Source organism: Archocentrus centrarchus, chromosome 3 (assembly GCF_007364275.1).
Source record: "Archocentrus centrarchus isolate MPI-CPG fArcCen1 chromosome 3, fArcCen1, whole genome shotgun sequence".
In the NCBI taxonomy this organism is placed as follows: domain Eukaryota; kingdom Metazoa; phylum Chordata; class Actinopteri; order Cichliformes; family Cichlidae; genus Archocentrus; species Archocentrus centrarchus.
This window is the reverse complement of record NC_044348.1, coordinates 24,191,936-24,217,562: the sequence shown is the minus strand read 5'-3', so window position 1 is coordinate 24,217,562 and position 25,627 is coordinate 24,191,936. Positions and strand designations below refer to the sequence as shown.

At 40.2% G+C, this 25,627-nt stretch overlaps 3 protein-coding genes across 3 annotated transcripts in view; 1 reads left to right on the top strand and 2 right to left on the bottom strand.

Annotated features, from left to right (window-relative positions):
• The window catches only part of tln2a (talin 2a), a 112,941-nt gene extending 108,866 nt beyond the window's left edge, over nucleotides 1–4,075 (bottom strand). The window contains exon 1 of the mRNA XM_030719246.1: nucleotides 3,941–4,075. The gene's annotated coding sequence lies outside the window, so the exon portion shown is untranslated. The remainder of the gene's footprint in view (nucleotides 1–3,940) is intronic.
• Nucleotides 4,076–6,472: 2,397 nt separating this feature from the next.
• On the bottom strand, nucleotides 6,473–8,997 carry ddx28 (DEAD (Asp-Glu-Ala-Asp) box polypeptide 28). Its single transcript, XM_030724982.1, has one exon. The coding sequence runs from the start codon at nucleotides 8,803–8,805 to the stop codon at nucleotides 7,120–7,122; it is 1,686 nt and encodes a 561-aa protein (XP_030580842.1). The 5' UTR covers nucleotides 8,806–8,997; the 3' UTR covers nucleotides 6,473–7,119.
• A 7,079-nt stretch (nucleotides 8,998–16,076) lies between these two features.
• nfatc3a (nuclear factor of activated T cells 3a) overlaps nucleotides 16,077–25,627 on the top strand; it is a 62,115-nt gene continuing 52,564 nt past the window's right edge. Inside the window, exon 1 of the mRNA XM_030721505.1 lies at nucleotides 16,077–16,671. Within this exon, the coding sequence (XP_030577365.1) occupies nucleotides 16,581–16,671 (91 nt within the window). The 5' untranslated portion in view covers nucleotides 16,077–16,580. The remainder of the gene's footprint in view (nucleotides 16,672–25,627) is intronic.

Sequence of the window (25,627 nt, the reverse complement as noted above, 5' to 3'; positions counted from 1 at the left end):
GCAGGTCAGCTATGCTTATGTATGAAGTCTCCCCTCCTTGAAAAGGCCCCTTCTGAGCCATAATGAACTCAGTTTGCTGATATGAAGCATTAAAGTTGTAAATCTTGTCACTGGGTCAGGCCTAGTTGATTTAACACTTGATCAACACATCAGCAGCAGGTGGGGTTTAATGTGGGCTGCAAACACTCCTCGAGTATTTAATTCATCAGAAACACAACAGGAGAACTGATTTATCTGCTTACAGTGCAGCCAACCAAACTCACACTGCAGCTATGCATACACAGGTTGTTAGAATATAGGGCAGGAACAGTGGACTCCACCACTAACAGTGCAAACCGATTCACAGAAAGGTATGTACAGAGTAAATAAATACATCTCAAGGATTATAATTCAGAGCATATTTGCACACATGGATTGAAAGGAATCCAAAATTAGAGCTATCCTTTTTCCACTCCAACACTGAGAGTTGAGAATATATAGCAGAAAGACAATTGACAACATGTTAGTTTCACAGAAGGACCCACCCCACATGCTGGCACTGCTGAGGTCACACAAAAAAGTTGATTTAAGTGATGGACAATTAGACAATCAACCATGCCTGACTGACAGTGAGAAAACAAGTTTACCAGTCCAATTTTCAGAGCAACAAACTAGGGCCGCAAAGGAGGAGAGCAGATGATGTAAAATGGCCCAACGAGGCGTCCCCAAACAAGGCCGAGCAGGTACCGTGTCCATATACAAACGTTGTAGATGAGACCATTCTGACTAAGCCTGGTCATTAAAAGCTTTAATGTCATCTTTAAACCAATCAACAGCAACAATGTGACATGACTGAAACTGCAAATGTGATTAGGCATGCTTGAGGTCATCACTCCTCTTTCACCCTGACAAGTAGCTCATACAATGATTATCTATAATCACATACTCACATAAGAACATTGTCAGTCAAATGCATTACACCAATTATCTTTGCCAGTTTTGTCAGCCAAACGCTGACGCTTATTTACCAATCTGGCAACCAGCTCAAAACATTTGTTTCAGGCCCTCAGATTCACATAAAAAAAAACAAAAAAAAACAGAATTAATTCCAGGTGACCAGCTGGGAGCTGCTCTGGGAAACAAACGCAGTAGAGGAAGAGCTTCACGAGGTCAGCGCAGCATTAAAAGCAACCAGAGTCGGTTTACTTGAGAGCAACTCTGAAACGGGCATCAAGGTGTAGCTACTGCGAGTCAGAGATTTGTAAATAATCTGTATTGGGTTTGCTAAATGTAGCTTTCTTTGTACAGCTTTAACTGGTTTCCCTTTACTTGTATTACAAAGAGTTTGCTCATTGTGCGGCTTTTGCATAATAAATTTAAAAAGGGGTACACAGATCACAAGCACAGTACTTTTTCTGTTGCAGTCTCGGAGGAAATCTTAATAGAAAACTTGGACTTGCTTGCTGTACACCACAACACTACTGACCATGACAATAACACTGCCTGTATGTGCCCCTCACCAACAGAGCACAACAGAAATACCAGGCTGACCATTGCAAAAGCAAACCGTTTGCTCACTCCTGTGATTCACTGCATTATCAATGTCATTAAACTGTCATTACGGTTTGCTCATTACTTCCTCTCTGTGGTCAGAGGTGACAGCAGAGGCTTGATTTCATCCAGAACAAAGAGACAGATCAATAAATTAGCCATGTGCAGCCGATGAATAACCTCACAGATTGGATGTGAAGCCAGGAGCATATTTCCATTGAAAGTTAAAATCCCCCACAGATGAAGACAAACTAAACGATTATCACAATTCATTCAATCTTCCAGCTGCAGACTATAACTTCTGCCAAAACTCTCCATTAAACATTTATTAATGTGAGAATTTTTTTTTTTTTTTTTTTTTAAATGTGCAGTACTTTCAATACTTCCTCAAGAACATCTCTGCGATTCTCACTCCGTCTCTGTTCATTTCAGCACCAAATAACTGAACAGTTACTCCGAAAAAAAGAGGGCTTTTGTGCAGGCCACCACTTTGAAAAACTACTAAGAGCGTAATGGATGCATAAACACACTCTCCAAAAGGTCAGCGCAGTTGCTAATGTAATGAAAACGCTGTTGATTGCTGCTTTTATGTCAGGGAAGCCAGAGTGAGTTTGGCCAGTTTAATAAATGATCTGTGCCGTCGCTGGTGCCAGAGCTGCATACCAAACAGCCACAGCAGATAGTAACGGTTAACTATGGGGCTCAGGAGAATGACATTTTCACAGAGATGTACAGAAGAATAAATGATAAGCAAACAGAAAACAGAGGCTTGGCTCATTGGATGAGAGCTGCCATTTTGAAAGGACAGATTTTAACACAGGGCAACTTGAGCCGGAGCGATGACATTCTCTTTGCTGCTGCCGCCTCCTTATTAACTATAGATTTTTGGGCAACTATATCTAATATCTGCCAAGTATTCCCCACAGGCTACAGTATGCCATCCTTACTGTCAACTGGCTCATAGAAGATATATAGATGATGTGTAACAAAAAACTGTCACAGGAGAGCACTCTCCTGAGGCATTACACACACACTGAAGCCTGCAGCCTGTAAGGTCATGTGTCTTCTGACAAGCCAAGGTCTGGGCAGCTTTTGGGTGTGGGGGGATCTAAGGGTGGGGGGCACATCAGGGGAGGGTTTACTTTAGTCCATCAAACTGCCAGAGAAACTCACTTGCACATTATACATTACAGACATCTCTTCCTCCATCCCTGCCCAAATATCACAAATGTCACAGTGTACACACAAGGCTCACTAAAATTCACTGGCTGCTGATAGGTCCACTTATTCTAGTACTAGTAGCCATGTCTTGCATTGATCGTTGCTCACACACAAACTTGGCGCACGCACACACACACACACTCACACAGAGAGAGAGAGAGGGGGGTGATCTCTCAGCTCAGCCCCATGCCAAACAGGAGGAGACATTTGGAGATATCACGAGATTTCCTACCAGTTATAATAATAACATGTGATGAGTGTAAAAATATAACTATCCTCGTCTCTCTATGAAGGGGTGTGGCAGCGGAGCCCATAGTCAGCCATCCTCACCATTTATTCAACACAACCTGCTGCAGTGGTGGAGTCATACATTACTCTACATGTCGCAGTTTGCATTTCCCACCCCACGCTGCTCTCTCCATCACACACTGACCGTGGTCAGGTTAGCCAGAGAACGGCGATCACATGCACTCAGCCGTGGGAAATACGCCGGATAAAGGTGGCAATAACGCCCATTGCACAAACATAGGCGCCCCCCCTCTCCCCTGCAAGCCATGTGACGCTGGGCGATTGTAACTGGCTTCATACAGTTTGCAGCCTTTAATGCGTGCGTTTCCGACGCCAGCATGGAAAAATATTGATTTAAAAAGTTAGAAATAAGTGCCTGTGGTTACGAGTGGCAGCTTGACTGAATTAGAAACATGGCGGAGGCTGGTTTTCTCCGGCCAGCGCAACGTAAGTTTGGTTACCAGCCGCTCCGTGAACTCTCCATACCTTTTTGACTCCGCACAAACCACACGCTGAATCCTGCGGTTTCAAAGGCCAAGAGAGCGTGAGAGAGAGGGAGAAAGAAAACTAAACTCACCGGGCGACCCCCTGCTGCAACCATGTGGTCCATAAAAGTCGCCAAAAACCGATGCGGTGCAACCAGAGAAGTCGCCAATTAAAGACCCCACAAGTTTCGTTAATTCAAATGAGCATCACGACGACTGAAAGACCGCAGATCCATTCAGAAAATAATGCAGCGCAGACACAGAGCATGAGAGAGGCTGGGACGCTCAGGCTGCGCTCGATCACGCACAGCATGCAGTTTGATTAAAAAGCTTGGTCGGAGAGGTCAAGCAGATCTGCTGCTGGACGGGGGGAGATGGTCACCAGATTAAAGCGATTACAGGGGGTGTAAACCTACCTTCAGATCCTCTGCTGGGGCATTTCAGGCAAATCAGCCCTGAGAAGATGCACATTAGCCGGCAGCCCCGCTCCTCGGCACTAAAATATCCTGCGTGTTCAGGGAAATTTCCAAGTGGCAGTCAGTGTGTGAGTAGCAGAGGTATCGTGTGTATGTGTGTGAGTAAATGAGGAGGGGGGAAGATAATCCTACGGTGGGGCAAAGAGGAAATGCGTCATTATTAATGGCCCAAACGTTTTGTAGTCCATTTGGTCAAATTTATGCCCAGTTAAGCTACAAATGAGATCGGGTTAGGTGATGGTCATTGATGTAGTATTCATTTCACACTTTTTGTTTTTTTTAATCTTTCTGATTTTTATTTTTAATAAAGGATGCGCACTGATGTGCTAAAACAAGAAACAACAAAGAAAAACGTTAAAAAAGAAGGAAAATATTTTGAAAGTCTAGAAAAGCTGATTGTTTGCCTTACTGTAGGTTGGGCGGTGACCTGCCATATATGCTCTGTCAAAAAAGGAGTGAGAACTGGGGAAAAAAGCGAATGAAGACCCCCTCCTGACATGCTCAGGAAAAATCTCCCTTCAGCAGATAAATATGCAGATGCTGATGTGCAAACTCCACCACATGAGCCAAACCTCCAAATCAAGGAACACTAAGGAAAACACATTTTTGACTGAAGGAGATTTCATTAAAATCAAATCAGCAGATAGCATGCCAACATTTCCTCTCTAGTATGATTCAAGCTTATATGACTGCTACGTTTTCTAGAATGCATTTCTTCATCACCTCTCTCCATTTTGGACCAGTCTTTCTGTTTAAAAAAAAAAACACCTCAACAGATTTATTTTCTTAAATTTAACAAAGGTCCCCCACAGCCCCAGACATGTGACATCTGTGTCACAATAGTACTGACTGAACAACTATGGATTAAGACAACTTAAGCCAGTCAAAGGGTCCAATCTGTCTTTCTGATTGTTTTGCAAAGTATAAAAACTGAAGAAAAAGAGGCCATAACTTCAGACTTTTCACTGTATTTTGAATTGGGGTGCATTGCACTACAGGAGAATATCTCCAAGAGAATAGATCACGTCATGAAAGCGGTTATCTGAAGTGCTAATTTCATCTGAGCCAGAGCTCTGAATCATCACCGTTTCTCAGCTTTCTTACTGACATAAACATCACCCACAGCCTGCCATACCACACCACACTGACGTAAGGTGCTGCGCCAGCATGTTTCTTCATAACAAGCTGAATGGTTAAAAACTAGAAAATAATATTAAACTTGCAGTTGTCTGTTGGTATGCAACAGCAGTTCAACCCACTTCAGATTAAACTAGGCTGTACGTGTCCCATGATCTAAAATGATGGACACCACCGATATAAGCCATTTGGGAAATGAGACCTAGCAGCTATCTGAAAGTGAGACAACTAAAGTAAACTTTATACAGAATTTAGGTGTTGTACTTTGCAGGGGTCATTTGGGTTAAAACTGAACAAAAATAAAAGTTGAGGGACTGGAAGCAGTTGTTCCACATGCTATAAGTGGACAGCGGGTTCTTGTTGTCAGGGCACAGTTGGGTGAAATGCAAACCTAAGTGTGTGTATGTGTGTGTGAGATGTTGACCCCAGCTGAAGCAGGATAACTACAGCTGAATACCAGACATTCTCAGAGCCGTTAACACCGTCTGTCTCACACTGAGGTCCATCTGCTCCTATAATCTCTATACATCCACACAGCTCCAGCTTAAATCACCAGGCCTGTTAATGATCATTACAAAATAAAATAAAATGTTCAGGTGGAAAGGTTTGTGTCATTGTTCATGATTCATACAATTCAAACACCAAACTAGTTCCCATAACACCAGGGTCACTGAACAAGTTTTAACTTTAGAATAAGAGCGCTCTTTTTGTAATTAATTCTGGGATATTTTCATGTTGTCATTTTGCTTTCATCAAGGACCCACAGGCACGGAAGAGAAGGGGAAAAATCCTTTCAAGCATAGCAGACCCACCACAATAAGAGCTATCTGGCTGTGGCACTTTTACTTGGATTAAGTGCATCTATACTGCAAAACAAGATACAGGGAATTGCAACAGACTGCTAGGTGGGCATTTAATATGCTATTAACACTGTGCTGAGTTAATTGCAATGAGCTGAAAGCAAAATAAATACATAAATGTTTCCTCTATGCATGCAGTCACCTTTAGGCCCGATAAGCATGCATATAAACTAAAATCAGCCAAATGCTGCCATCTTATGGCAAAATACATGCAGTACATATATCATAAATTAGATTAAAGAATGAAGCAACAAAAGTGTGTTTTGTTTGTGTTTTAGATGTTTTGAGTGGGTTTGAGGCTGAAATATCAGATTCAGGAAAACTTAGATCTATTATGCTTGTTAACGGTAGCCGATACAACGGAAGAGGAATGTGATTTTAGGTTTTAAATACTGCCATCAGTTAATAGAAATACATGCAATAAAGTCTGTATCTGTACAAACAAAAAAAAAAATTTTAATCACGAGATAAAACTTTTAACAATATTTTGTATATTACAGAAAAATAAATTCAGTCGTGAAGTACACACAATTTGGGCAAATCCCAAATTCCCCTTAAATCTGTGCTTAACAAGGTATTCCAGGTTATAACCAGGGAAAACTGGTAAGATTTCCAATTGTCTTCCTTTCAAATTATCCATGGTGGGAATGTTTTAATGTTCTCAATCTTCTTCTGGCACACCTGACTCCAAAAAACTGAAGAAAGTATGCACACATTACTCCACAATTTTAAAACATTCATTAATAATAAAAAAGGGTCCAAGTTGAATTTTATATAAAGGTCAGTGTAACAGCATCACCAGACTCTTATTTTCATATTCATTCAACCTATTTTTTCCCCTGGTTGTCCCACCTGCAGTGGCTCTACAGTGTAGAAGTTTGAGAACCACTGACTTAGAAATAAACAAAAACTATTTTTGAATTGTTTTCCAGAAAAAAAAAATTCCCCTTTAAAAAAAAAAAAAAAAAACCCACACCAACCTTTGTAAGTCACAGATGGCTCAGAAACATGGGTGTAGCAGTAACAGCCTTCTGTATTGTTTTAACTGCAGCTACATTTTGAATAAATCTTGCTCAGAATCTGTTTCATGTTTTCCATTTAAATTACAAACACACAAAATATCTATTCCTCTTCATTTAATACTCTGGGCTTTGGTTCATGTATGGCAGATTCCATGCCTGGCAAACTAGTTCTCCTGCGTGCAGCTGTCTCAATCTTCTGCACTAGCTCCACATCCCAGGGATGAGTGACAAAGCTGAGCACCTCCCCATCCCCTACCCCACCTGCTCTCCCTACTCTGCCTGCTCGGTGGATGTAGTCCGTGTGTGATTCTGGGAAGTCGTAGTTGACCACCAAGCGCACTCTAGATGTGTCCAGGCCACGTGAGGCAATGTCGGTGCATACCAGCACATCTACATTGCCCTTCTGGAAGGAGTGGAAGATTCCCGCACGCACAGCGGCAGGCATCTCCCCTTGCAGACGTGCATGCTTGACCCCCATCTCTTCAAGTGAGTATCCAATCCAGTTGACAGTGGAGGACTTGTTGCAGAAAACCAGAACTGCACCCCCACCTTTGTCTTGTTGCAGCAGCTTTAGAGCTTGGTGGAGTTCTAGGATTTTGTCAGCACCCTTTACCTTAAGGAAAGTCTGTTTGACATGGAGCATAAGAAAGTGCAGCATCCTGCTCTTGATAACCACAATTTTACCAAGATCCGTTACCTTGTGAAGCACGTCACCGACACCGCCTGGAAAGGTTGCCCCTACCACCAGGAGCTGTGCTTTATGACCCAGGCCACGTGTTTCCTTGGGATCTCTAGCAACGTTGATGTGGAGCAGAATGCTCTCCAGCATATCAGAAAAGCTGGGGTCAAACATCGTGTCAGCCTCATCTACCACAAAGAACCTCAGTTCACTCAAATCCAGACAACGCCGCCGCAGCGCCTTGACCAGCGCACCTGGTGTAGCCACTAAAATATCAGGATGATCCCTCCTGAAGACTGTCTTGATGTGTCCCACACCTCGTCCTCCTCCCACGGTCCTTGTAATGAAACCAAATGGAGCACACAGAGCCCTGGACACAGCTGCCACTTGCTCTGCCAGCTCTCTTGAAGGCACAAGAACCACAGTGCGAATCTTGTGTGCACTCTCACCGTAATTCGCCGACTCCTTATCAGCCTGCAGCGTGTGAACAACAGGTAGGAGATAACTCAGCGTCTTCCCACTCCCGGTCTCCGCAGCACAAAGTACGTTGTGACCTCTCATGACTTTGGGGATGGTCTGCAGCTGCACAGTGGTGGGATGTTTAATACTGAGACTCTCTAAAGTTTCCACCAGCTTCTTGCAGATGTGGAAATTATTAAACGTAGCTAGTGGTTTCTCTCCAGCATCTTCTTTCCCGTTTTCAGCAAAGTAAGGTCCAACAGCCTTGATATTGTTGATGGTGAAATAGTCACCGAATGATTTGTTATGTTTCCATCCTTTAGAGCAAAGAGGAGGCTGCTCGAACTTTCCTAGGATGTAGCCGGCAGACTGGTTCAGAACAGGGTTCTTGCTCTGGATGAGGAGCTTTCCAGCTTTGATGGTGTTGATCTTGTTTTTGCCCCGAGTTTGCTTCACGCTTTCAACGCGCCTCTGCAAGTACCGGGGAAAACGGATGACCGCGGTCTCCGTTCCTGCCTGACAGAAGCGAGTTTGGCCGAGAGACCGACAGGAAGCCGACACTTTAAGAAACTCACAACAATACAGTCTTCTTGAGCCGAGAGCCCTCGACGCAACCAAAGCCAAATGGCCGACCTTCACAGTCTGCATTTTAAATATTAAACCGGCGGCTCGCTAGTGTCCAATAGTCAGCTGACAAGATGAAGCAGTGTAGCTGAACCACACAAGCATGGAGTTAAATAAGATTAAGCTTTCCTCAAATTTATGAACATAAATGTTAAAAACAAAAATAAAAAAACTCCGTAAGTCTATCAGCACCCTCTTGACGGTAAGCTCCCCATGCTTTCCTGGCGAGTACTGATGATGTCAGTGGGCGTGACGTGATGATGTTATGTCCCAACGTCCCTCCACCCCCCACCCCCCATTAAAAAAAATTGGCAGTATACAACAATTTAGTTATCAGTTTAAACGGTACAAAGGGTAATGTCACTTATGTTAACAATAATCAGGAAAAAGTTTAAACAGTTTCCCAGATAGATAGATGATATAGAACGCACTGTTACCTCACAGTAAGAGGGTCCTGGGTTCAATTCCACTAGTCCCTTCTTGTGGGGTCTGCATGTTCCCCCTGTGCTTGCGCAGCTTCTTAGAATCTTCTTTGAAGCTTCTTAGAATCACCAGGTTAACTGGTGACTCTAAGATGGCTGTAAGAGTGAATGGTTGTCTACGTTAGCCCTGTGATAGACTAGCAACTTGTCCACCTAGCTCTGCCTAGAATAGGTTCTGACCCCTGGTGACACTGAACTGGTTAACTGGAAGAAAATGGATGGATGAGATTTTTTTTTTTGTGAAAAGAGAGGAGAGGAAAGAAAAATCAGAAAACCCTGATATAATCAAGTTTAAAAGGTATATTTATAATTAAATATACATACTGACATTAAAACAATAATGAATATATCTAGTAAAACCAGCTGAGCATCCAAAGAAACGAATTCTACCTGATTGCTACATTCATTTTGACGTATTCACTGTGTGGCTGTTACAATGGTAAATCACTCATCTGATTCCTGAGTTGGGCATTCACCACAGCCTGCTGTATATAGTAATGTAAGAAACTGTAATAGATTACACTAGTGACTGTCAATAACAGCCCACATGACTTTGAGTTCTAGTCCTTTACCAAACACCATTTGTAGGAGTGATAACCACAGCATGATGTCTACTTTTAAGATTAAGATAGATTAAGATAGTGTTTATTCGTCACATGCGCAGTTATACACAGTACAATGCACAGTGAAATGTATTTTGTACCTGCAACCATATATACACACACATATAAATAAGAAGAATAAGAATAAAAAAGTAATTCACACCATACACTATCCTCTATATACTATACACACTTTTACGTGGAATTATAGATTATAAATTATAATATTTACATTGTGCAATAATGGTCCAGTTAGGGCTCAGAGTTGAGCAGACGGATGGCTTGTGGGTAAAAACTCTTCTTCGACCTTTCAGTCTTAGTCCTCAGGCAGCGGTAACGCCGGCCTGATGGGAGCAGGGAGAAGAGAGAGTGTCCGGGGTGGCTGGGCTGTTTTAGGATCTTCATGGCCCTCAGCCTGCACTGCTTGGTGTAAATGTCCTGCAGGTTGGGGAGGGTGGTTCTGATGGTCCGTTCAGCTGAACGAACCACCCTTTTTAGGGCCATGAAGTCCTGCTTGGTGCAGTTTCCCATCCAGGTGGTGATGCTCCCACGCATGATGCTCTCGATGGTGCAGGTGTAAAAGTTCCTGAGCACCTTGAGTGGGAGCTTGAAGTCTCTCAGCCGCCTGAGGAGGTAGAGACGCTGTCTGGCCTTCTTCACAGTGATGTTTATATGATGAGTCCAGGACAGGTCCTGTGAGATGGTCACTCCCAGGTATTTGAAAGTGTCCACTCTTTCCACCTCAGCACCACTGATGACAAGTGGATGGTAGTCCCTTAGTATATAGACAGAGATATAATGATAGGTATAAAAGACAGATATATATAATGGGTTATTTGTAGAAGGGCAATGTAACAATATGCAATAAAAGCAAAACAAAGAAGTCATTACTGAGCAAGAACATACAGAAAGAACACATGCACAAGATACCAACTACGAACTACTCTCACCAGTCACTGGGGTCCCATCCAGTACACCCTGCCGGTACTGGATGGGACCCCCGTTTGTCTTTTCAGAACTGTCTTAATTTTTCACGGTACAGCTTCAACAAGGTGATGGAAACATTCCTCAGAGATTTTGGTCCATATTGACACGATGGCATCACACAGTTGCTGCAGATTTGTCAGCTACACAACCATGATGCAACTCTCCCTTTCCACCACATCCCAAATAGAGGGGAGGGAATTCAGAAAAATTGATAAGAATTGTGTAAGTTTTTGTAATTTGGCAGGACCTTAGGTATGGACATAAGGTTTTCAAAAGCCACTGCATACAAGTTGAGGTGGCCACCTGGTGGCTGATATGCAAATAATCCAATACAGTCACCATTAAAAAAAGGAAAATAGCACATCTCAGCACCTGTTACCAGTAGAACCTCGTGTGATACCACTTTTCCTAGGTTTTTTGTTATATGAAATCCATTTTTAAGGTCATTACTGAGTGGCCACCAGGAGGCCACTTCCATTTGTATGCAGTGGTTTTTAAAAACCTTTTGTCCCTACCTTTTGATCATGCCAAATTGTAAAAACTTGTCACAATGTGCACAATTTCCCTCCCCCGCTAAAAAGTGATCTATTGGATTGAGATCTGGTGACTGTGGAGGGCATTTGAATGCAGTGAACTCATTGTCATGTTCAAGAAACCAGTTTGAAATGATTTGTTTTGCTCTGTGACACGGTGTGTTATCCTGCTGGAAACACCCATCAGAACTGTGGTCAAAAAGGGATGGACATGTGATCGGCTGATTAGATATTTGTGTTAAAGAATCAAACTGCTGTATTTAAGAAAGTTGTCAGTGAGTGTATAATGCATCAAAAGAAACAGAAAGCAAGAAGCAGAAGCTCACTCATCATCATGAGTGTTTTAGTATGAGTTTAAAATGGTCCCAGTAAGAAACCAGTGCATGTGATGGCAAGAAGCCCCACATACTGATCCCTTGAAAAAAAAAAAAAAAAGGCTGTTTGTCCAAATTAGACTTAAGGTAAGAGCGACTACCATTTTCAGCTGTCTTGAACTACTGAACCCAAAACTAAGCACCCAACAAGCCTGATTATGTATGCATTTACTGATTTGTTCAAGATTAGAAAAGTTTTATTTTGTAAGAACATGGCATGAGCCATGCTTGTTCTAGATACTGTGTGTGACCAGGAGGGACAACTTAACAGCTTAAATGTAATTTTGTGTGTCTGTGTGTGTGTGTGTGTGTGTGTGTGTGTGTGTGTGTGTGTGTGTGTGTGTGTGTGTGTGTGTGTGTGTGTGTGTGTGTGTGTGTCCTGGAATTCTTTTTTTGGAAAAAGGAGTAGGGGGTAATCCATTGTTGCTTTACTGCTGGTGTGTAAGCTTAAAAAAAAAGGAGACTAATCTCCATAGGCATGCATCTAGAGAGGGTCCAAATAGGGGGCACAAGCCTCTGCTGTTTCACCCTGCCTCTTTCCAGTTGTCTAATGGGAATGTTTTTATTCCTGCATTTTGACACATGACAAGGATAGTTATACACTGTGCATAAAAAAAAAACAACAAAAAAACAGCTGTCTGCATCAGTGCTGCTGTCACATCTAGCATTGATCGCACATCAACTACCCTCAACATGTGCTCAATGAATCAGCTCATTGATTGATTTAGTGTAGTTTCAGAACATCACACACACTTTCAGTATTAGAGCCTCTGTCACATGTTGGTCAAACCAATGCTCTGGCAGCAGGAATCCCTGTAACTGCTGCTGTACCCAAAGTATGAAAGAGCTAAGCTGGGTATGTGTTAGTCTATGTACTACTTCATGTGAATTTATTCAATGAAGCACATCACTGCAGGCAAACATTTAAATAAAGTAAATTCCCCATATATACAAGGTTTTGTGCTCAATCTATGTTTGATGAGAGGCTGAACTGTGCGACTCACTAATCAAAAGTCAATATTCAATTTCACAGACTGAACAAAAGAGGGCAGCATAAAACTTCAAGGAAGATTTCAAGTCAACTGGAATCCTAATCAGAGCAATGACAACAAGTGCTTGCACTGTTTTTCAAGTCTACCCGTTTCTTTCACAATGACACATGAAAAAAAAAGCATATTGTGTCTGTACTACAGTTTGTTTTATGGACCCTATTCATCATAGATCCACCTTTTCTACATGGCAAATATTGCTTCTAGTCTATAAATCTACTACATGAAAATTCAAAAATACAAATTGCACACAGAATTACCGAAACTGCATTCAAACATTTGAAAGCATGAATAACCTTTTATTTCTTTTTTACACCTTCCATCATCACCATGAGCTTTTAAATCCTTATCAGCTGACATACTGATATAGAGCTGCACACAGTTTGATATTCGTTGACATTTGGTGAACATTGCACGCGCTGCCATGGTGCTGCATTGCATTTCTGCAGTGTGTGCAAACCCCGATCCTTGAAAGAATGACACCTCTGAAACAGGACCAGTGTGGGGGCAGATGCTGCTTTTTTTCTTCCTTCATAACTTTCTTTACAAGAACATAATATCACAAACCACATCTACAGCCTCCTACACGATTTGTTTTCTTTATCTTCTCCCTTCAAAGGTCATCTGCGAAGATAAGAGATGCAGGTAACCTGAATTAGAGCCGGGTGGGTCTGGAGACATGACTGCTGCACAGGAGAAAGTTCATTCAAGTCATAATTGCAACATGACAGCATAACCATTTTATAACAGATTATGCAACTCTAATATTATTATAATAATATATACAATGGTCAATTTCAACCAAAGTTATCTTCATTCTTTTTTCATTCCTTCTTATAGTCGGTGCTGTAGTTATTGTAATTGACCAAAGTACTGCTATAATTTTATTTTACATTTTTAAGGCAGATTTTTTTCTAAATCCTGCTATTAAAAAATCATTCCAAACAAACAACAACAAAATATATGCAGTTGTTTTAAATTTGCTTGGTTCCTCTTTTCATTGCTAAGGCTGAAAAAAAAAAAAGCCTTAAGATTCATATAGTGACTTCTATGCATAATTGAACGTATACTGCAATTTATATACATGAATGTGACACATTCACAGTAATTACATTTGCTGCTGCGTAGCGTGGTCTTCAAAATAGCTTCTTTTATTTAAGTAAGTATGCATCTATCAGAAAGAGGCATTTTTTTTCCTCTTTCTATGCATATGTTTACTTTAACGTGTAGTTTGAAAATGTAGCATAACATTAACGGGTGAAAGAGTTTAGAAAAACATTTGAAAATGTATCTTTGGAACTCTGGAGGGCATTGACTGCAATCAAACCAAGCCAGAGAAAACTAAGCCGAACAAATGTCTGCTGGGAGAGAATCAGTTCGTAAAATGTCATATAATTAGAAAGGGGTTAAATTTTGTGCTTTTGTTTTGAAATAAAGACCACAGGAAATGTGATATTGATGCTTTCAGATGCATTTGAGAACAGAGTGCTTGTCTGTACGCCCACATGCTTCTTGCATAGGTATACATGTGTCTGTGTCAGAAAAGTAAGATGGTGTTGACTTCTGCACATGCAGAGGGATTATATCAAAATGTTCTTTCGGTGAAGCAATTTTTTTAAAAATACAGACCCCTCCCAATAGATATATATCATTTACTTTACTGCAAGTTGATCATAAAAAAGAAAAAGCCGTAGCAGTAATGCATATAATAAAAAGGTGTTGAATAACTGTGCTTCTCAGTGTTGCAAAACCTTTGATGAAACATTAGAAGCTTTCTGGATTCTCTTGATCAGCTGCAGTTGTGCATGTGATCTGTGTGTGTGTGCGTGTGTAAGTAGGAGGGGTGACAATGCAGATTTGAATATGACCGACTGTTGCCAAATTTATAAAGAGATGAAAAAGACTTGTGTATAACTAGTTTGTACTAATGTCTCCAACAGAGTGAAAGCAGGAAATAAGTGGATACTAAAACAAATGTCTAAAAGAGACCATTACAGCTTTAGAGTTTACCAGCCTCTGTGTTACATACCCTGTAAAGATTATCCTGAGCAGACTGATGGGTTAGAAGAACAGAGGAAAGCACCTATCCAAATGATTTCTCTTTGACTGGTCATGCTCGTATTTTCAACCACTTTTCTTTGGATGCATTCTTATTACAGTGCTACAGTATGGAAAATCCACCAAGTCCCATCAAATGCAATACATAGTTGCTGGTGACTGGTGTGATTTGGCGCTATATACATAAAACTGAATTGAATAGATAAGAGGATAAAATAACACGTGTTTCTGGAAACAAACAAACAAAAAAACCCCCAGCAATTTGAACAGTTCTGTGCAGGAGAGACTATTCAGTCAGCACCACCTACATGCCAAATCACAGCAAAAGCTCCAGTCAAGTTGTCTGCTCCTCTCATTCACAAGCCTAAATTGTCTGATTAGAAATTAATGGGTTTTCGAACTGACAGGCTTGAGGGATCTAAAGGTAAAAAGTGCAGCAAGTCATTATACTTACTTATCAATCCTGGCTTGGATTAGAACCACACAAAGAGGGAGGGTTGAGGGCAGGTGCAATTGATGTAATCTAATGGGTGGCAGTTGGAAGAGAGTGAAGGACCAATTAAATAGAGCAAAGTGGCTGTAAGACCTAGTTGTCGCAAGGTCAAAACGTTTCAAAATTTTGTGCCGTCTGGTTTGGGGCGAGACCACAAAACATAAAAGTAAATATTTTTAGGTAAATCTTTCCCCTATTGTCCATTGTTGTATGCATTGTTATGTGCATTTCTTCAAACACCAATTTGTATATCTGAAGGCAATAAAAATAATAATTGCAATTTTTATAAAATTTGGGGGTTTTTTTGTTTAAAATGCCAACAACAATCAAAATGCCCCCCAAAATCAGTGTTGACAAACAAGAGCTGAATTGAAGTGGAAGAGCACAAATTACAGAACAAAAAGGTATGGCATGAAACTTTAACTTACTACACCTACCCCTTTACATAAATGTGAAATGGCAACACTTTTATAACTAGAGTTCACCCACAACAAAGAACAAAGGAACTAATAAATTATGAATAAACGCATAAACAAAAGAAAATTTTCAATAAAACAATGGTAATATATTTTCGGTATTCAAGCAGGTTAATAAATTAATAACTGTTAAGTCCATAGCAGCCAAGGAGCTGTGTGTGTGTGTGTGTGTTTGTGCCTGCGTGCGCGCGCCCTGTGTTGTGTTGTGTCTGCTGACGTCATCGCTGGAACTGCCTTGTCACGCGGGGTAAGTAAAAGTTGGGATAGGACCTCCGCGGAGAGATAGAGGAACAGATAGGAGGAGGAGAGAGACATAGAGGGAAAGAGAGGCAGATGAACGGTGAATTTATTGTGACAGTTCAACGGTTTCACAGCAAACATTAAACGCGGGGAAACACTTATTTGCCGCTGACGAAAGGTCGGGAGACAGAAAGAAGTAGTGAGGCGGGGAGAGACAGAGGGGGCAGCCGACTTTCTCTGAAGTTGAAGCCAGAATTTCACTCGTTAACTGCCGGAGGAAGAGGAGACCAGCGACCTGCATTTTTGGATTTGTCAGACGAAAGGAGGAGGCAAGGGGGGTGGGGGGGGATAAAGGTTCCGAAAGCTCGTGAATTCAATGAACAAAAGTTGAAGTTTGGCGTCCGCCGTGGCAGTCGGTAAATGTTGTGACACTTTAGGATATAGCGTAAATTGTTCCAGCGGTCGACGGTCGAGTGGCGGGGTAAAACCCAAGCTGTCAAACCCGATGACTACTGCAAACTGCCCCGGGAATGAGGAGCTGGACTTCAGACTGATATTCGGAGAGGAAGGGCAGCAGCAGCCGTTAGGCCCTGCAGGTCAGTGTGTTTCCACTGTTCCCAGTGGCATGTTTTATACTAGTAGTAAACTTACGGCACTTGTCGTGTAACAGAAGTTACTCAGTATCTACTGCTACTTTCACTTAGTCTGGCGTCTTTCAGATGCACCCTCATACCACATAAGCCTTAATGTTTTTTCACTCTCTCTCTCTCAGATTGAGATATTTAAATATTACATGCCTTTTCAGTACCAAACCCGTGCGTACATCACCAGCTGTCATTAGCTTGTCATGCTAACATAGCAACTAGCAGGAGTGCTCTTATTGCCTTTGGTTGCTTTAACAGCGAAAGTTTGAACTTGTAAATGTCCCCTACAGTTTTTTTTTCTCCAACAGACAGTCTGAACTGTTAACCGGCTCTGAGGTCTGGGCTGGCTGCGGGAGCTTTATAGTTTAGTTCATATGTGAAGTATGACTGAGAATCTTATAGATCTTGAATGTCATTGGGCACAATTCTGCAAAAGTAGCACATGGTAATGTTGTCAAAACTTTTATTCCCAAATTGTTTACAGAATAAATGAAAAGGGAGTCCAGATATATCCAAACAATAACTGACTGCAAACATAATCTTTGGTACAAACAATACTTATTACACACTTAAAAAAAAATAAAGTATTATTATTTATTTAATTACATCACAGGCATATCAGTAATTGATATTTAAAAATGCAAAGTGCACAGATCTTATGTTGTCTACTTAGTATGCTTAAAAGACATAAATAAACTAATAGAAATGTATACAGATGTGTAATTTACAAAGAAAAAAATATTGTAAAAATAATAAAGGGAAAATACATTTAGATCATTTTTATTTTATTTTCAGTGTGGGGCATGCTTTAGTGAATCCAAACACTACCTTACACTACCAGAGGTGAGGTGGCCCTCAGCGTTGTAACTTGACAAATTCCAGGAAAAACTTTGTTTGGATCGTTTCACACCTCATGGCATGGAGGCTACTTATTTTTTGCTGTTTGGTACAAAAGGGATTCCATACTGGGCCTCTGGAAGTAATGGTGTTTTTGAAAAAAGCCTCTAGCTAATACAAGCAAATTTAAATCTGTGAAAGTTTGTCAAGTTTGTCACAAGTTTAATAGGTTTCAAGACGAAGCTTTGAAGAAGTTTACACACCCATGATGTGTAAATTAGTTCGCTGTTTATGGGTTATACATCGTAGCTGTGCTCAGTGTCACAAATAGTAGGTCTTTTATTGATGCTTCATACATTTACTTAAAAACAAGTTAATGCTCTTTTTTGGCCATGCAATTTTTACATTTTTACAAGTAAAAAGAAAATGTAAAAACAATAGTCTTGTGCTCTCAGGTGTATTTTGTGCATTCTTTGGATTTCAATCAAAGCAAAAACCTTTTGTAGCATCACACTATTACACCCCCCACCCCCCACCCCCAGCCTTCTTGCAAAGGTGCAAATGCCTAACAAAAAGGACAAACCTTGGCGGCCACTCTTTAAAAAACAAACAAACAAAAAAAAACCAGCAACTCATTATTCATATACTTTCTTGGACAGAAATGTCTCATAGAGAAGGAGTGAACTAAATAGCTTATGCAATGGGTTTATTCATTAGTAATAACAAATTTATAAGTTATCAAAATTGTATTAGGTAACAGTATAAATAATAAGTGATAGGCAGAAGCTGTTTGGGACAGAAATTTTGGATTAATCAAACTTTTGGGTATACTAGCATCATGGAGCAGTTGGTATCCATCTTTAAAGAACGCACACATTTTGTCTAAAATTATTTTTTTTAAAAAAACAAACATTTCCAGTTGTTGCCTTCATTGAAAAATGACTGGTATAGATTTGAATATTTCACATGTTCTAAGTAGATTATCTTTTTTTATGCATAATCTGTGTGACATGGTTACAGTTATAGTAATGGATTTATTTAAGCTTATTATCTAATAGTATTACTTATATTATTACTGTAATAACAAAGAGGAAATAAACATGCCAAGCTACATTTAATTTCTATCAGTAGAGAATATTTTTGCTTTGAAGGAATGCATGATAGTTGACTGGTACCAAATATACCAAATATTTTGAGACAGTAAATTGGCTGCTTATGGCGTGTTTTCATTTTGTTCACACTAGGTAATTTCTGCATAAGCGCAATGTTTGGCCAAGTGTCAATTGGCAAAGTTGTTTGCTGGGATTTAATATAATACAGACGATCAGATTTATCTGTTTTTCCTATTTAATTCTTGTTGCTTGAGGTGACAAAATACCAGAACAGATTTCAAGGATTCGCCAGCTGCAGAAAACTGGCAAGAGGGTGTTGCAGCTCTAGTGTGTGCGTTTGCCAGCATTGATCAGAAGTAACTCCTAATTTGTGTGTGTGTGTGTGTGTGTATGTGTTTTTTTTTTTAATAATTATAGAACCTTGAAAAGAATAAAATATTAAGTTAAAAAAATTGAGACACAAGGTCACAAAGCATCAATTTGCAGATGTCTACAACAAATATTAGCATTCCCTGGTCTTGACTCAGGTCACGTTGCAGTGAATTAAGAAATATTTAGTTGCTTAAGTAGCTGCAGAAAAAAGGTTATCTGACATTGCTAAAAACAGCATCGGCACTTGTGTGATGGTGGATTACTTACTCAGTTGAAATAATTTCAGTTATGTGTGAAAAGGTACATAGCCCAAATGATAATAAAGGTTATGAAATTAATATAAATCTGCTAATAAATTAATGTAATTTGTCTTTTTTAATGTTTGCATTCAGCCTTGTCGTTTTTTGTTTTTTTTTGGGGGGGGGGGGGGGGGGGGGGGGGGCTTAAATCACTGGCACCAGTAAATGCTCCAGATGTATCCTTTTCATGAAATTTGGGTAAAGTAATGAGTCCATGAGGGTTTGGCTTGTGCAGTCTTAAATAAATTTTTCCTTTGATTCAGGGGGGAAAAAAAGAGTTTGATTTGGAGATGGTGCAAGGGGAAAAACTGCATTTGGAATAAGTGTAGGAATAAAGCACCACTGTGCAAGTGGTTTTAATCTGGTCCGGACTGTATGACTTGGCCAAAAAAATGGGGGGTGGGTGGGGCATGCTTGTCCAAATTAATAACTGGAGTGTATAACAGGGAGTTGTGCACTTCATGCCAAAGCTCAAGTTAGGGCTTGTTTTTTTATAACAACCTGAGGAACCTTTAGTGTGAGTATCTTATTGTTACATGACACTGTGTTGTAATTGTACCATTTTTACCCAAGAAATCAGTTCTTGAGATCTTTTATCTAAGTGTTATAAAAAGGAGAGGTAAGGTATTCCAAAATAAAAATAAAGCAATAGCACCATATTTTTTTCTATATATGTTATAGCAGCTGCATAACAGGCGGTGAACCAAAGATGTTCATGGTTCTGACAAATCTGTGCATCTTTGTTTTCACCTTATTCTTACACGGAGCTGACTTGTGAATGTGGGCTTGTTGTGGGCCTAACTCTCAGTGCAACTGGTTTGTTTGCGTGTATGTTTGTGAATACAATTAAAAGTCTTTGTAATGGTGTAGTAGTGTATACCACACCTCTCCATCTGTCTTTTTTTTCTGCTCCTCTTTGTCTGCTTGTTTGAGTGTCTGTCTCCTGCTCTCTGTGTTTTCTCGTTGCTCAGGAAACTGTCACTTCTTTGAGGTGAAATATTCCACTGTTCTATTCAAAGGCATTGGGCACACTTACTGTAAGGGTTTTCCCCTGATTATGTGTGGCTGAATAAAAGAACAATTCCCTCCTTGAAGCAGCTGAACTAGAGCTCGAGAGTATTGCTTTAAAATAGAGGCTAAACAACTATTTTATTTGTGGACAAAACAAATACATTTTTGTAAAAAACAATAATGAAAGTCTTGTTTAGGGGCAACCTCATGGCTTATGGTAGAGTGCACATGGGCAAAAATGCCTTTAGCTGCTGAGTCATCAGCTTAATGGCGGAGGGCTGGACCTTTGCTATATTCCCCTGCTCTTTTCCCCCCTTAATTTCCTATCTTCGCTGTCCTGTCCAAAAAAAAAACAAGCAGCTCCAAAAATAGACTTAAATTTTCTTTGGTAGGGTATTTAACAAACAGTTAATCTAGTTTTGCACAACTATGTAGTGTGGCAGAATTAATAAAATGATAAGCCTGTGTTTTTATCACTGTTCATACAGACTGTATATTAGGGTTGCAACGATTCCTCGAGTAACTCGAATAATTCGATTATAAAAAAAATCCTCGAAGCAAATTTGTTGCTTTGATGCTTCGTTTAAACTCTGCAGTGCTCAGGTATCTCTGTGTATGTGGAGGGTTTCACCCACATTAGCAGCATGAAAGTTTTCCGTTGTCATCGTCTACTTATTGTGGGTTTAATGGCAGTGGGCAATCCAGCTTAGAGCTGCATTACTGCCACCTACTGGACTGGAGTGTGGATCAGGCATTAGATTTTATACTTTAATCCCTGGTTAGTGGCAAAAAATAGGCCTGCAGTAGAAACGTATTTAGGAGAATGTGAATACAAAGCATTACAACATTACGCTCTTGCAGCCCCCAGTTTTTCAACAAAAACTCTGATAACACAACAGCAGCAGGCAGCTGTTTTACATGCAGTCTGTCTACACACGTGCAAAGAGATGGAGCCATTATAAAGATGGTGAGCTCAGGTGGAGCGAAAGTAAACATTTTTCTAGCGTCCAAAAGAAGCTTTGCCCCCATTAAACGTTTACTGGAAAATAGCTGGAGGTCCTTCATCAACCACCTGATCAGCAAGTGAAGAAAAGAGAACTTTGTAGCTGCTCCATCCACCGCTGTTTGTTTCACACAGCGAAAACTGCAGTATGGAAATTAAAATATGCAGATGAACTGTTAATATGAAAAAAGTATTTCTTATCCGGTTACTCAAGTAATTGATGGAATAATCGATAGAATACTCAATTACTAAAATAATAGATAGTTGCAGCCGTACAGTATATCAGTATCTGAATATAAGTTTGCTAAAAAATATGTAAACTATTAATTTAGTTTTACATGCTTGTGCAGTGGAACCAGATTAATAAATATGTAAACCAATGATTATATCTTTTTTTTTTTTTTTTTTTTAAACATCACAGAGGTTGCACAGGTAGTCCAACTCCTCCAGGATGGTACATCAATATGTGCCATTGCCTGAAGGTTTACTCTGTCTCCCAGCACAGTCTCCAGAGAACAGAGGAAATTCCAGACAGGTAGTTACTCTAGGGGATCTGGACAGGGCCGTAGAAGGTCCTTAACCCATCAACAGGACTAGTATCTGCTCCTTTGTGCAAGGAGGACTAGGATGAGCACTGTGAGAGCCCTACAAAATGACCTCTAGTAGGCCAATGGTGTGACTCTTCTGATCAAACAATCAGAAATAGACTTCAGGAGGGTGGCCTGAGGGCCCAGTGTCCTCTAGTGGGCCCTGTGCTCATAGCCCAATCTTTGCCTTGTAAGTAAAGATATTTATATATTGCTTTACAAGAACAGAATTCACAAAGTGCTTTACAATACAGAATAAAATGCAAAATAAATAAAACAATAAAATATACATAACAAAATAAAAGTAAGCCTGCAGGTGGGTGTTCTGTTTCATTTTAAAGGTATCAACAGTGTCCATAGATCTTAAATCCAGTGGAATTGAGTTCTACAACTTAGGGGGCCACAACCTCAAAAGCACAGGCACCTTTTACCTTTAACCTGAATCTAGGTACAACCAGCAAATACTGATCAGCAGATCTCAGAGATCTAGATATTATGAATGGTTGAGGCAGCTCAATGATATATGGGAGCATCTGACTATGGAGTAGGGGTGTGCAATATTGACAAAAAAATATCTCTATATTTTCTGTAATTTTCTCGATAACGATAATAAACAATATTTTGCATTATTTAAAAATGTGTTCATATAAGAAGTGCAAGCTGGTAAAAAATATTGTTTTTTATTTTATTTAACCTTTATTTAACCAGGAAAAACGCATTGAGATTAAAATCTCTTTTTCAAGTGTCCTGGGCATGACAAATGTAAATAGAAAAACTTGGGCGAGTTTTTCAAAAGCAATTGTTTGACAGAATGGAAAAAAAAATAAATAAATAAATAAAAAAAGAGGCTGTCCAGGGGGATTCCCCCTACATTATAGCAAAATAAATCACATAAACTACACACCCTCATCTGATCAGAAGCCAGCTTTTTTCGCAAGACTGCTTCAGCGTATTATCCGAGGCTCCAAACAGGTGAGCTCTGAGAACGTCGCTGGGTTATGACGCAGTGATTGTAACATACCTACTTTAACTTAAAGGATATTAACATCCATCCTTTAATTATTTTCCTGTTTATCCCGCTAGTCGTGGTTTGTCTTGGATGACCGTTTCCTGAAACTTTTCATATTCGTCATACTCGCTGATGATGGAAAAGGTTCATTGCCAAGCTATCCGTTTTCTTACAAAGTCTGCAAACTGCAAACCACCTCCTCGCCTAAGAATTAAGGGGTAGACTGCGAGGCTAGCGATGTCTGAATTTCCTCCCCTGGCGCAGTGTGTTCACTCATTTCCAGCTTTAGGTGTGTTGTTCAGGCAGCTATGCTAGCGCACAGTATGGGAGCTCTCGATGCGCACGCGCAGCAGCCTATAAAAGCATAAAGTAGTGAAAGCATGGAGTCGAGGTGTTTGATTGTTGTCCCCCCCCCCCAATTAGCATACTCAATAATGTCAGCTCGCACATCATTAACACGGCAATTACGATATTATCGTAGACGATATATATCGCACACCCCTACCATGGAGGGCTCTGAAAGTGATCACCAAAAACTTGTCTGATCATAAAACTTTTCTCTAGAAGGAATTTGGCTTGTCCGTGTGGGCAGCTGCAAATTTCAGTCGAGCTTGAAGGTGTTGATTTTGTAACAGGGGCTTTGTTCTTGCTTTGCTTCACTGTGGACAGTGAGGATGGTGTTCCAGCGGTTTCCAGTTCATGGCATGCTTGAGCCTTGGTGTTTCCTGGGTTGTTCCTGAACATCCTAACATATCTCCTCTCATCTGGAGGTGACAGTTTGGGTCTTCTTCCAGACCTTTGCAAAGTGGTGACACATCCAAATAACTTGTACTTAACCTACAGTTGTCTGAACCAATTCTCTTGGCATCTGCAGATCGTTTAAAATGTCTCCAAGAGACCTTCTCAGCTTGTGTAAATCTGCAGTTCTCTTTCTTAGATCTTCGAGTTCTTTAGACTTTCCCATTGTTCTGAGTATTGGGCAATGTAATGAAAGCTATCAGACAAATCCTTTTTATGCTGGCAGAGAGAAACTACCAATTGTAGTCAATCATAATTACTAACGAGACAAGGAAATCCAAGATCAATTCTTGCTTTTAAAGTTATCAAAGATATATGTTGTACAACCATTCACCCATTCACACACATTCATACAAGCACTTCTTTCTATGGCTAAGTGCTTTCTAACATGCACACACATTCATTTATTCTCCGACAGTTGCATCTGAGAGCAACTTGGAGTTCAGTATCTTGACCAAGGCGAGGAATCAAACCACCAGCCTTTCAATTAGTAGGTGACCTGCTCTACCTCCTGAGCTACACCCCCAACTGTAAGGTGTATGTAGCCCTCATGATTTCACCTACTGGTTTGTAAAGTCCTGTGATGAAACCTTAAGCTGACCAAGAAAATGAGGAAATTGCACATTATTTCACTCATGACTTGTGAATGACAATTGACATTAAGTAAAATACGTATAAAATACGGACGCATAAAATACGTACAAATATTTCATGCATTCAAAAATATTTTTCAGACTCACCTGTTCTCAATAGGGCTGCAACTGACGACTATTTTGATAGTCGATTAGTCATCGACTATTGAAGTGATTAGTCGACTAATCGGATTATTAATCACAATTATGAAATGGCACTTTTTAGCTATCAGCTTTTACATTTAGCATAAGGTTATTTAAAATGTGGTAGTAAACACATACTTCATTCAAAACTTTTAATCAGGTTTGCTGCTGATATAACTAACGGTCCATTTTTCCAACCATTAAAAAAAAATGTATATAGTACTTTTTCGTCCCTGTAAAACAAAGTTGGCACAGTTTAACCAGTATTCCTGTTAAGTTCTGTTCTCAATTCTCCCGTTAGACACTAAGGTTTTATTTTGGTGAGCACTTTTGTTTTGATATATCCTGTGTGGAGAATAGAACTTCCCGCACAAACTGTGATGTTTTTTCCTTTACTTTGTTTTACGACCTTGTTGTGATCTTTTTTTTTTTTTTTTACGGCAGTGATGAAAAGTGTACGCAGTGTGAACGTTTACAACCATGGCTACTGAGCACATTTCCAGAGCTGTGATGAAGTTAAGAATAAAGGAGTCAAGAGACTAAAAAGTGTGTGATCATTTACAACATGGAAGAAGCTGCAGCAAACCCAACAATCCCCATCACTAAACGTGCCGCTGAATGCTATCCGGTCTTTAAGTCTGACGTCATTTCTGGGTCCAAATGCTTCAAAATAAACAGCAATGGTATAACCAATGACTGTTCACTATTAAAGATGATCGTAACATACCTCATCAACTGCAGCCATTTCCGCTTCTCTTTCTCATCGGTAAAATCACAGCTGAGTGTTTTTTTTTTTTTTCCGAGTTAAAACAACCAGGGACACAGCATTGCGGAAAATTGATCACGTGACAGTTTGGACCAGGAAATGGAATTCTACGTCATCACTTAACACCCGGATTGCGCATGTGTGAAGCTTGCCAGAGATAGATGGACAGGAAGATGTCTCACTACGTTAAAAAAAAATCACCAGTAATAATAAACGACCATCGACAATTAAATTCGTCGTTAACTATTTTTATTGTCGATTATTGTCGACAATGTCGACTAATTGTTGCAGCCCTAGTTCTCAACACAGCCGTTTACACTGACCGCGTCATTTCAAAG

What these genes read in the sequence shown, in the direction of transcription:
- ddx28 (XM_030724982.1), bottom strand. Translation starts at nt 8,805, where the DNA reads ATGCAGACTGTGAAGGTCGGCCATTTGGCTTTGGTTGCGTCGAGGGCT.